Below are 12,701 nucleotides of genomic sequence, written 5' to 3'. Positions count from 1 at the left end.
GCTGAATTATCTGCTGTCTGCCATGGACTGACCTGCTCCATTCACTTGGGGGGTCCAGCCCTGGCCCTGCAGTGGGGAGACCCTACAGAATGTGCAAGCAGAAAACCCATCACTCCCTTGCTGATTGGTTCCTAGCTACCCAGTTGGAGGACCACTTAGAGCCCAATGAAGGGGACCCCTATGGACTTTGCACACAGGCAACCAATCCCTACCCTCTGGAGCCATGTCCACCCTTCCCAGATGGGCTGTTCACACCTGAGGTCAACTGCAGCCACAGCCCTCATCTCAGTCTCACAGGCTCCTCCCCCACCTTAGGTGATTTTCCCTTCACCTCCAAAGAAAAGGATGCTGGCTCTGCGTCTCCCTCCAGATTACTTATGAGCTACAATTAGTTTCCTCCCTAAGTTGCAGAAATCAATAGTCTGCTTTCAAAAACCGTAACAGGCTGTGAATATACATCTGTGTCTGAATGTCACAAATGCAGGACCTCTGCTGTCTTTTTTCAAACAGGTTCATTAAGTTTAATTAATAGTGTTCAGTTGGAAAAAAGTCTAAAAATGGAGGAATGAGTTTGCTGCTTAAATTTTATTACTCAGATGAGTTTACTACTCTGTCCTGTCACAATTCCAACATTTCTGTTAACTACTGCCAGTTAACTGATTCAGTGGCTCCTGCTACTTCTAATTTGTAGACTGTGGTCACCATTCAGGTGATCAAATACCAACTAAGCACTGTGCAAAGTGCCAGGAAACCAAGGAGTTCAGTCTCAAAGGCAAAAGTCTGAAACCAAGCAGTCCGACCACGAGGTGGGAACTTGTCTGGCAGTCTGCACCTCTGGGTGTCCATCCTAAGAAATGGCACACAAATGAAGAGCTCCTCACACCTCTGCACGCAAACAGAGCATGTGCACGCAGCACAACCAGGGAGCCCTCTCCAGGAGTCAGCAGTGAGCTGGGTGGGTGAAATGGAGAAAGACAAGGAGCAGCCCCTGCCAAGTGGCAGGAGCTTGAAGGGCAGGGCCAGGCCTCCTCTGGGAGGCTGGGGTGGTAGGCCAGGCAGCCTGATACATAGCAGAAAAAGGAGGAAGCCTGAAGGTCAGCAGGTACACATTCCCACCAGCTCTACGATGCCCAGTGCAGGGCTGGAGGCCACAACTTCAAACCCAACAGTCAGCATGGCGCCAACCAGACACTGGCTCTGTGCCAGGCATACTCTAGATGAGAGATTTGGCTGTGAATAGCATGGATACAGTTCCTCCCTTAAATTGAATGTGGTCTGGTGACAAGAGAGTGCTGTGAAAACACCTCAAACCCTCAAACCATCCAGGCACTATTCAATGACTCCTGCTAGTGCTAACTGTGCTCATCACGCAGGTTATCAAATTTTTGATATCGAACATGGCCTGTTCACTGTGCCACCTCCCTCCTCGCCAGACTACAACAGGGTGATGTGGAGGTGCCTGGCCAGCAGGGACATTTGTGAGGGATCAAGCTGATGCTGAGATGAGGCATAGAAGGTACAGACTGAAAGTCTCCAGGCAGGCCATTCTGTGCAGAAGGCACAGTGCACAGCACATCATTTGCCTGACAAGTTCCCACGATGCGCAGTTCAAAGAGGGGCATCGAGGGTCCCAGTGACAGAGTTGGTGGGCAGGGACAAGGTCATCAAGAGCCTCTGGGCCACAGCAGGAGGACAGGCAGAAGAAATGAAGAGCTCAGGGGTGCAGCTGGCCTCTACTGACTGCTGATGAGAATCAGTCCCAGTGTGGCTGCCCTTGCGATTTCTCAAGAGAAGCATGGTTTTAAGTACTAGCAATGAAATAAAATTAAAAGCAAACACAGCCCCAGGCTAGGCAAACAAAGCCTGTCTGTGGGCAGATGTGGGTGGTTGAAACCTCTGCCCTGAGGGATCAGAGCACCAGCTATCACATTTCCATCTCAGGAAATCTCCACACAGTGTAGAACACCGAAAAGTGACAACACTATGGAGGGGAAACTGCTGCACTGAGAAAAATGTAGACAATCAGGTCAGCAGGACATGCTGGATACCTGAAGGGAGAAGCCAGGGAAAGAAGGGGCCTAGGAAGAGGCCCAAGCTGATGGCTTGTGCAGCCTGATGCGTGGGAGTGCCTCTGACCAGAATAAAGAATGGAGAAGAGAAAAGGAAGGGAGGCAGGTTTGGCTGAAGGAGACTGATGACCTCATGGAATATGAGGGGCCGGTTATAGGGAGAGAAGCTGGGGAGACTGAGCACCGAGCAGCCAGCATGTACTGCTGGAGGAAGCAGGGGACCCACAAAGAAGCTAGTGAGCACCAGTGACGAGCACTGCAGAAGACAAGGCAGTAGCCCTAAAGCTGCAAGGGGCCAAGGGACAAAGGACTCGCTACTCAGGATTTCAAAAGTGGTGAAGTAACAAAAGTCAGGACTCAGGTCTGCAGTGGGCACAGGAATGAAGGGAAGGTGCAGATTAGAAGCAGAGAACACAGCTGTCTCTTCCAAGAAGCATGCCAAAGACAGAGAGACAGCTGGCCACAGATGACACACAGCCAATAGGAGGGTAAGTTGTGATGTGTCAGCGGGCTGAGTGGAAAGCACCAGAGGACAGAACAAGGTGGAAATCTGGGAGAGAGGAGCAGCCGGACAAAGGAAGGAAAGAACATGAGGTGGAGAAGCCGGGCTCATGAGGGGGGAAGAGAAGTTCCAGACCACAGCCTTGGGTGTCCACAATTTCTCCTCTCCTGCGATGAGAAGGGAGGGAAATGTGGACACAGCACAGAAGAAGAAGGGGGGAGTTAGGATGGCCCACACTGGCAGCTTCTCCCATCCTGTAAGGTAGGAAGACAAGCGAATGGGATTGAAAAAGTGACAATTTGATTGGTCTGTCTAAGACAAAAGGACATTGACTGAAAACTCATGAAGAAAGGAGAAAAAAGGCACCATGCAAATGCTGACTGCCCACCATCCCCAGCTGTGCTGGGACTGTGGGCTCAAAGGGTAGGGAAAGACAGGCCTGACCTCAGGCAGCCCACAGGAACGGAGAGAAGAAAGGCAGGGGCTGCTCAGTGAAGGGCTGGCGAACTTGCAGGTGCTGAGCATGTGGCCAGGCCGACGCAGAGTCGACGGAAATTCTAAGGTGCAGTTCAGTTACCTGTCAAAGGCTTCGGCCATCGTACAACGTGGCTGCAAAGACTTGGTCCTGATGTTATTGGTGATGTTCTTCCTCTCCTTAAAGTACCGGCACGAGCCCTGGATGCCATCCTTGTTCTCCAAGATCATGTGAATGGGGTAGACATCCTCCAAAGGGACTGGATCCCTTCTGGACTCCAAAATTCCAGTTTCCAAATCAATCTCTTCATACCTGTGGGACAGCACAAATCTGAAGCCCCACTCGGCTTCAGGAGCAATGCACCGTGCTTCCCACCACCCCCAGCAGAGACCACAGAAGATGTGAGGACGCTCAGTCTTCCTGTCTCACAAGTGCAGACGGTCCTGACAAGTGGGTTCCTTGCCTGTCTTTCCCACAGAACAGACCTTTCCATGATCCCCCAAACCACCCCAGAAGCTGGGTGCTGGGACCCAAACCACCTTACGGGCCTCAATCATGACCTTTGGGTTTCTTTCCAAATCCGGTGCCTAATCTACAGGTCACCAAGCTTGGACTCAATGATTCAGACTTTCTCCTAACTTGTCACCCTACCATCTGTCTGTAGTCAGCTCTCCAGTACCCTGTTCAATTTCATGGCTTTTCTATCACTGGCATGTTGACAGCTCTCACTTAGGATCCTCAGTCCTGTCTCTTCCCCTACACACCATTCAGGGTCTTCGGCTGCCAATCAAACACCTCAAATTCCAGGAGACCAAACAATTCTGACTGCCTCCCTTCCCCTCCAATCAGGCCTCTTCTTTCTCCCTCATGGTAGCTGAGCCCCGTCCCCTTCCCAGTATCCTCGTGCTTCTTCCTTTGGATCTTGCTCACATCCCATACTGATCTGGTTGAGGCTAAATCCCATCCATATATAGTAAGCTGCTTATTCTCAGATTTACTACACATGATTTTGACTAAGTTTAGTAAATAAAAAGTCAAAAGTGAAAATCCCTGCATGTACATTCCAAAGTTCAGTTGATGTACACTCTCATCAGTTCTGTTTAAATCATTGTGTGATTAAATAATTGTTTCCCTGCCCTTCATTTTATATGGCATGTCTCTCAAAAAGCAAATGGTGTCCCCAAAGCAAGGTAAAAGTGAAATGTGCCTCACTGAAGTGGTACAGTGAAAATGTCAGACTTGTTGAAAGGCTCATGTCTTCAGTGGATGTTGGGTGGTGTTTTGAGAATGAATCCAGCATCCACAGGGTAGCACTGAATACTGTGCATCCTGACCATGCGCAGTTCAACAGTGGATTCCTTGGAATCAGATACCTGCAGATACCAAAGATCTACTGTATTCACTTTCGATCTTTTCCTTCCTCCTCCTTTCTGGTACTGCTGCACTACTTACCCTCCACTCTCAAATCACGCTTCCAGGACTTGGCTCTGGCTTGCCTGTCCTCTCCCTCTTAGTCTTGTGTGGAAGGCTCTGCCTTGTCCATCCAGCTTGGAAATGTGGGTGCAGCTCAAGGCGGGATCAGAGGGCCTCCAATCACAAGCACTCTCTCCTATCCCAGGGCCTTAATTACCAAAGAGGGGATGACTCACCGAGGTCTAGCTCAGAGCTCCTTCTGGCGGTGTGCCCTCCCAGGAAACCAGATGTTTATTAAACAGTCTTCATTTGGAAGCTCAGCCAGCCTCTCAAAGAACTCCCCTGCCCCACATACTCAGCCACCCACTGCTCTCCTGGGTTCTCTGCCTCAGTGAAGGGGATAATATTCTCTGGGTGCCCAAGTTCACATACCAGGGACATTGTCTTCCATCTCCACCTTTCCCCATGCTCCACATCTAGCCAGTCACCAACTCCTCCTGCTGTTCTACCTAACATGCATGTCTTGATCCCCTCTCCCCTTCAATCCCCATACCCGCTGTCATAAGTCAGCCCAAATCTCTCAGCTTTACTCTGCCCCCTCCTCCAGCCTTTGTGATGCAGGATAAAGTCTTCAAATGGATTAAACTGTCACTGATTATCTCTCAGTCAATTTGGTTAAGGGCAGAGGGGATTCAGCATCCAGATTTCCTGGGTTCAAATTCTGGAAATGTGTTCTTCCTAGTTGGTGACCTTGAGCAAGTCACTTAACTCCTTGGTGCCTCAATTTTTCTCTCCAGAAAAATGGGGATAATAATACCCACCTCAGGCTGTAATGGAAATTAAATAGCTTGCTATGTGCAAATTTCTCAGAATGGTCCCAGTTCATAAGAAGCATATGTAGGTGTCTACTATTACTCTTCATTCTCTACTTCCAATTCTACACGTCATTTGCTCTTCTCTATTTAGAGCACTCTTTGTCAACTAGTGGCAAAGAGCCACTTTTAAAGGTTAAATCCAACCTTTTAGTCTTTTATTGAACATTATTACCTCAAGTTTGGCTTAAAGCACAAACTTGCTGGGCACAAAAGCTCATGCCTATAATCCCTGCTACTTAGGAGACTGAGGCAGGAGGATCAAGAAAGAGTTCCAGATTAGCAAGGGTACACAGCAAGACCCTGTCTCAAAATAAAAATTTTAAGGCCTGGCAAGGTGGCACATATCTGTAATCTCAGCTTCTTGGGAGGCAGAGATGGACCAGGAAGGTGGCAGCTCGAGGCCAGCCCAGGCAAAAAGTTAGCAAGATTCCATCTCAACAAACAAGCTGGACATGGTGATACACACCTATCATCTCAGCTAAGGTGCAGGCATAGATAGGAGGACTGTCATTGAAGGCCAATCCCAGGCAAAAATGTGAGACATTATCAGAAAAATAAAAGCAAAAAAAGGGCTGAGGGTGTGGGATAAGTAGTAGAGTGCCTGCTTACGACTGCCCTGGAGTTCAAACTCTAGTACTGCCAAAAAAAATTTTTTTTAACATAAAATCTTTAAAAAGGGCTGGAGATGTAGCTCAGGGATACAGTATTTGCGTAGCATTCATGAGGTCCTGGTATGGATGCCCAGCACACACAAGAGAGCAGACAGGTGCCTTAGCTTCTCTCTGTGTGGCTGTTTCCTCCTTTGGAAAACAAGTACCTATTTCTTAGTGTCATGGTGAGGATCCGGTAAGCGCAATCACCCGCAGATCGCAATCAACAAGATCTTAGAGCCCAGCTCTTAGCAAGCCCGGCTACATCTCAGCTATTAGCATGTCTGCTAAACCTGCCGTCATGCATACCTCTAGTTGCCTGAACTTTCTATTCTGATACTAACAATGCCCCACAAAGGTTTTGTGAACTTCATCTCTCTCTAGTCTTGACCTGTTTTCTTGCTTCAACTCTGTCCTCCAACTTAAAGGAAACACTTTTTGATGCCCGAAAAATATCAATTTCCCCAGTCCTGCTGACGAAGTCCCGGAAAACAAACACAGATACAGAGACACCAAAAGCTGACCCCCTCCCCCCTCAACTTCAGACTTCTGGGCCCTGCCAGAGCAAAGGGATCCCAAGTTCGCCTGACCGCCGCACTTTCCCCGCCACATAGACCCCCTGGTCCTCCAGGGTTCCACTCCTCTCCCGGCACACTCCCGGCCCCCCGACCCCGGGCTCCCGGCCTGGTGGCTGACCGGTCCTGGAGCTGGAGGTCGGGTCGCTCCCGAGGCTCCTCATAGAAGCTGATGCCCGGGTGCGTGGCCAGGGCCCGCCACAGAAACTCTTGCGTGTAGGGCTCCAGCGGCAGCGGGAAGGGAGGCACTCGGGACTCCAGACGGCTCCAAAGCGCCGGCAAACACAAGCCATCCAGCCCCTCCAGGGCCACTTCGTCCAACAACGACTCCAGCGCGTCCATTGCTGCTTCAGTTGGTAGCGCCTGGGGCGCCTGCGCACCTTGCCGCCCAGCGTCCTGTCCCAGTGCGTCTGCGCACAGCACTCTGCGTCGCAGGACGGGGGAGATCGGAGGTGTTCCAGCGCGCATGCGTGACGTCACGCCCTTGTAGCGGGCTTAGTGAGTGAAGCTCCATCGCCATTGGTCCGGAACTCCGCAGTAACCAGGGGAACTGCAAACAGTGTAGGGGCCGCTTCCGGTTCGAGCACCCGGAACCACCGCCTCTAGGGATGGAGGGTGAGTGTCCGCGGGCCCCGCCGAGAGGTCTGGCGGTTATTCTCTCATCCTTCCTGAGTCCTCCCTGGACGGAATACTAGGCCGTAGACCCCCTGAACCACCATTTCCGGCCCTAAGGTGGTCTCCAAGCTGAGGGAAAGGGCGGCTTCGTGGTCCGGGACGGAGAAGAGACGCGGGGGGTGGGGGCGTGGTCAGTGGTTTGGCCACTGTGCCTAGCTGTGGTGCGTGGGGTTCTCAGTGAAGGGGTTTACCGTGGGAAAGGAGGGTAGAGCTCTCAAGAGGATCTAAGAGTACTGGGATGTGGCACTGTGGGATCTGGGAGTTGGATGGAGGAGAGCGTGCTCCTCAGGTGTGCTTAAGAAGGGACTTGGCATGGGGTGTGGGAGCAGATCAGGGAATTCTTTTATGTGCTTTGGTGTTGTTAATAGCTCAAATTAGCAGAATATTATACAGTGCTGGGAGCTCTGGGAGCGCTGTCAGGCAACACCTGGCCAAGCTTCATAACAGTCCTTTGAGGGCAGTGTTACCCCGTTTTACAGTTGGGGAAACTGAGGCTAAGAGGAGTTAAGTAACTTGCCCAAAGTGAGTCGGCCAGCAAGTGGCAGAGTGAGTTGAGGAACTCGAACACTGTCCCCGGAGCTGGCTGATGGAGGCTGGAGATTTGAGAGGTTCTTATGGGCCCTTAGCTCCAGAGCTTGCTGATGCACGTCTTGCAGAGGCAAGTCTAGGGGTGACTGAAAGTCAGCTTGCATCTGAAAGGGAAGCTGCTTGCCCAGCTCCAGCCAATTGTGTTCTTGGAGCACTTCTCAAAATAACATGGCAGGCACCATTGAGGCACCCCTGATTAGAACAGAAGCAATCTGGAAAGAGCTTCCCTAATACCTCCCTTTAGCAGATGGGAAGACTGAAGTCCAGAGACTGGTAGGGTCAGCACTAGACTCTAGATCATGCTCCTGATTACACTGTCATCTGTTACTTCTGGGGAAATTGCATTCTTTTGTTATCACACTATTCAGTGTGAAAAAAAACCGGATTTTTTGTTGTTGTTTTGGTAGTACTGGTTTTGAACTCAGGCTTGCACTTGCTAGGCTAGAGCTCTACCACTTGCCATATCCCCCATCCTTTTGTTTTAGTTTATTTTTCAGATGGTGGTCTTGCATTTTTGCCTGGGTAGTCCTTGGATTGCAATCCTACCTATGCATCCTGTGTAGCTGGGATTACAGGCATGTACCACTGCACCTCACCCTCCAAAATGTTTTTAATTGAACATTATGTCCTGTGCTTGAAAGGTGTCTTTGCCCTTTGTACTTCAGAGATACTATAAAAATTTCTTTCACTTGTGTACTCTGTGGAAAGGGCAGTATAATATTGCTGGAAGACAACCACTCTCAAACTGTCTGGGCCAGTGCACACTTCTATGCTCTTCCCGTAAAAGAGTTTTGGTACATCTGTGATATTCACCATATCAGAAACAAGCACTGAGAAAACCTTCAAGCATTTATCAATTCACTTAAAATAACAATAAACCCATTATTTCTGAACTTAAATATTGTTTTTAATGAAAAACAGCTATATTTCCCCCAGAAAAAAATAATAGGAAGAGGAGCATTGTTTTCTCAAATCTATTCCACGTTGGGCATAACAACTGGACTACCATTTCTACTTGAGCGTACAACTGTTCATGACAAATGTGCTTTTTTGGCTGATGAATATGAAGATTTGGCCTCACACAGATATATAATTGAAACAGGGAGGGATATTTTAATTGCCTTTTTAGATAACTAGACTTTTTTTAATTCTACAAAATTTCGCAAGTCACTGTTTCTTCTAAAGGTCATCACAATGTGGTATCTGAAACTATGTTAGTGACTTTTGGACTCTGTTAGATTAAATTCCTTTGGTCTGTCTTACCCTTCAAGTGGCTGTTTTCCTCACATATGACTTTATAACCTCAGCCGTTGGTCATTTGGAGGATGTTAGTTCCATAAGTTATGCAGATCCTCTAAATGTTAACATTAGAAATGTCATTACTCAATATAAAAAAATCACATCAGTTAATATCACCACCCATCTGTGTTTTTCAAAAGAAAGTTGAAGGACCGGCAAGCTATGAACCTCAGAGTAAAGGAAACACGTTTTCTGTTTGCTTTCACTTGAGAGCTTGAGTTTTATCACTGGCAACAAATGCTGTCGGTATATCCTCGAAGTGACAGGCTTACTTAATTCATATTTGAGAAGATATTCACCAAATACCCAAATCTAAAGAGCCATAACTTGTCTGTTGTTCATTCAAGTAAAAATGTCATTCCATATAAAAAGCATTTAGTTCACCCAGCAACTCAAGTAATTGCACACGTGTTTCCTGGGATCAGCCATTGTTCTTGGCTTGTAGCAGAAGTGCTTTATGTGTACTTCCCATTTTCCAACAGAATATTTAAAAAGATGTGTACTTAATGGGTCAAGATTTTAAAAAAATTAGTATTTACCATTTCCTGAAACAGAACATTCATTTTGTGTTTGTTTGCCTGTTTGTTGTTGTATTGTGCTCCTGGGGTTTGAACTCAGGGCCTTGCACTTGCTAGGCAAGTGCTCTTCCGCTTGAGCCCTTTTGCTTGTTTTATTGTGAGGATGTGGTAATGCAGAATATACTAGCTGCTGGGACTTTGCTACCACTGCCTTTAAAAAAAATTTTTTTTAATTGTTGTGTGCTGAGTTGAGGTACATTGTGGCATTTACAAAAGGTTTTCCAATATATCAAATATACCATACTTTAATTCACCCCCTCCACCATTCTCCTTTATCCCTCCCCTGCCCATGGCACCACTGCCTTGAGTCAGGCTGCAGCACTTACACCCACCTTTGCTTCACCCCATCAGTACAGATATCAACACAGTGAAACTCTTAAGAGTGATAAAAATGTTTTGGTCTTTGTAGACGCTGCCTCTCTCCAGGATCTATGCAACACCCTTAGAAACATTGCAACAGACCATTTTCAAGGTGCTGGCTTTTTACTTTTAATTATTTACCATCACTGTACCCCTAGAACATTATCCTAGCCCCAGGGGGAATCTGTTCATCTTCAGATAGGTTATAAAAGGAATTGTTTATTCTAAGAAAGTATTTTTCTTCAGATTAGATTTCATCTTCAAAGAATCCAGTTTTCCATTCCCCGTTTTAAAACTTTGATTTACACATAAATTTATAGGCACATATTTATTGGTTAAAGCATGCCTTAATGAATTATGATTCTAGCCAGCTAGATAAGCCATGCCTGAAAGATGTTTCTTTCCAAAACTCACATAACAGGTATCCCCAAACTGGACTGTAGTTGGGTTTATTCTACAAAACACCACAGCGGATTTTTCTCTGGCCCATTGGTTCTGACTTTGGGCACGTCCTGTCCATCTCTGTAATGTAGCGTGTATTATACTCCTAGCTTTGGGAGCTGTATAGCCCTGGATTTGAATCTTTAGTCTCAGTTTTCCTGTTAGTACAATGAACATGATGAAGCCTGCCTTGTTTGGTGGATTCACTGAAATAATGCATGGACGCTTAGCAGCCAGTCTGTCACATAAAACATCTCTGCTGGGCGCTGGTGGCTCATGCCTGTAATCCTACCTACTCAGGAGACAGAGATCAGGAGGGTTGTGGTTCGAAGCCAGCCCAGGCAAATAGCTTGTGAGACCCTATCTTGAAAAAAACCCTTCACAAAAAAGGGCTGGTGTGGTGGGTCAAGGTGTACACCCTGAGTTCAAAAAACAAAAAGAAAATAAAAGAAAACATCTCATGGTGTCAGTATTTGCAGATGGAAAGGCAGCTTCCAAACCAACCTGGGCACGTCTGATGACACTTTCTAGCAAATGATAATCTTTGTAATTAGCTCACTCTTTGTTCAGAAGAAAGCCCAATATTTGCCATTGTTTATTTCTATGAAGGCACTTGGCAGTATGAGTGCCTCTGCCTATAAAAATGTTCACCTTTGTGTTAAGGTCGAGTTTCCTCCATGAGATGGCTTGGAAAACACATTCTCCCCACTTTGGGAGACAGAATCGTTAGACGAAAGCTCCGGACGTTGACATAATTAGAAAGGATTTTAACGTTGTTCATTTGCTTTTGCTACCCCCAGAGCAAATAGTTCACATTTCCCATTTATCCTGTTCATTTGCTTAGCAAACCTTCTCAAGGAATTAATAATGCCAAGTTGAAATTTAGCCTAGCTTGTCCAAATAACGCCACATGGCGAAACAGGTGATGGCGGAAGTAGTGAGGCTTTGCTGACAGCCTGCTGTCAGCACATCTGGCCTTGTGTGTTTACCTGGGTTCCCAGTGATTTTTCCTGCTTCTCTTACTACTTAACATAAACTAAGCATTCAGCAGGCAAAATAAATGTCGGCACCATATAGTCTCTTTGCCCACTTGGTTCTCCTCTGCTTCCTTCCATCTGGCTCATTTCTTTTCTTTTCGTATCCATTCCACCCTGGTGCTTGAGCTTACAGGAACTTGGCACACTGTATTTTGCTTATTTTTCTTTATGGCTTTTATTCAGTGATCCAGTAACATTTCATGGTGTTCTGTCCTCGTGAATCAGAGATAACAGAATAAGCAAAATCGAATCCAGGTGAAGGTCAAATGGGAATTCATTGTAGTATTTTCACAACTTTTGTGGGGGACTGGAAATGCTGCTCAGTGGTAGAGTGCTTCCCCAGCATGCGCAAGACTCTAGGTTCCATCTCCAGCAAACCAATCCCCCCAAAAATACTTCTCCATAAAGTTGACTTTTAAAAAAAGTTTAAAAATTAATCTTAAAAAGGAATGTAGCAGAAAATACAAAAGAAGATGAGTTCTTTACATCATAAATTGCAAAATAAAAACCCCACAGACATGTTTATTTGGCCCATAATGTCTCAGTTTTAATACCTGATTGTGGTATATTCTTGAAAATATCAGGAAAGTCTAGAAGCCCTCTAGAGGGGCCATGTCTTTTCCAATTCAAATGCCCAGAACTCAGGCAGATAACACATGGAGGGAGGCTGCTCAGGTGGACTCTGTGGACATTTCTGAAAATCCCTGTAGACTGCATTTGCTAAATACCACACTATACGAGCTGAAAAAGCAGGAAGCTGTTCTCTGCATGGAAAAACTTCATAGTCTGATGAGTAAAGCAGACAAGCAGATAGCTACCATCCAACATGGGAGTCCCTAAAAGATAGTATTTTAAAGATCTTCCCCAAAGTACTCTGGCCCACTGCCTGCTTAGTAAATAAAGTTTTATTGGAACACAACTATGCCCATTCACATCCACATAGTGTATGGCTGCTTTCATGCTGCAGTGGTGGTTTGTTTTGGCAAAGACCAAGTGGCCTACAAAGCCAAAAATACGATCTGGCCCTTTACGGAGTCACTTTGCCACCTGCTGCCATAAAGGATCCAATTTAATTCCTGTGACAGCTCCATATGACACTGCAATGGAGCTCATTTTACACCGCACAGCTAGGAGGCAGCAGAGCCAGGCAAAGTCTCCACTCTG

General features: G+C 46.9%; 2 protein-coding genes across 5 annotated transcripts in view; one reads left to right on the top strand and one right to left on the bottom strand.

Moving 5' to 3' along the window:
- The window catches only part of Gtf3c1 (general transcription factor IIIC subunit 1), a 67,529-nt gene extending 60,555 nt beyond the window's left edge, over positions 1-6,974 (bottom strand). The window contains exons 1-2 of the mRNA XM_020181987.2: positions 6,681-6,974; positions 3,149-3,358 (exon numbers count right to left, since the gene is read on the bottom strand). Coding sequence (XP_020037576.2) covers positions 3,149-3,358; positions 6,681-6,901 — 431 coding nt within the window. The 5' untranslated portion in view covers positions 6,902-6,974. The remainder of the gene's footprint in view (positions 1-3,148; positions 3,359-6,680) is intronic.
- Positions 6,975-7,036: 62 nt separating this feature from the next.
- Katnip (katanin interacting protein) overlaps positions 7,037-12,701 on the top strand; it is a 160,821-nt gene continuing 155,156 nt past the window's right edge. For 2 of the 4 annotated variants that reach the window (XM_074059832.1, XM_074059829.1), the window contains exon 1: positions 7,057-7,174. Coding sequence is in view for 1 of the 4 variants with exons in the window: in XM_020181975.2 (XP_020037564.2) it covers positions 7,168-7,174 (7 nt within the window). In the remaining 3 variants the exon portion in view is untranslated. Of the gene's footprint in view, positions 7,175-12,701 lie in introns of all 4 variants that reach the window. The other 2 variants (XM_020181975.2, XM_074059830.1) reach the window with 2 other exon arrangements.

Source organism: Castor canadensis, chromosome 17, assembly GCF_047511655.1.
Source record: "Castor canadensis chromosome 17, mCasCan1.hap1v2, whole genome shotgun sequence".
Classification (NCBI taxonomy): Eukaryota; Metazoa; Chordata; class Mammalia; order Rodentia; family Castoridae; genus Castor; species Castor canadensis.
This window is presented reverse-complemented; position numbering and strand designations above follow the sequence as displayed.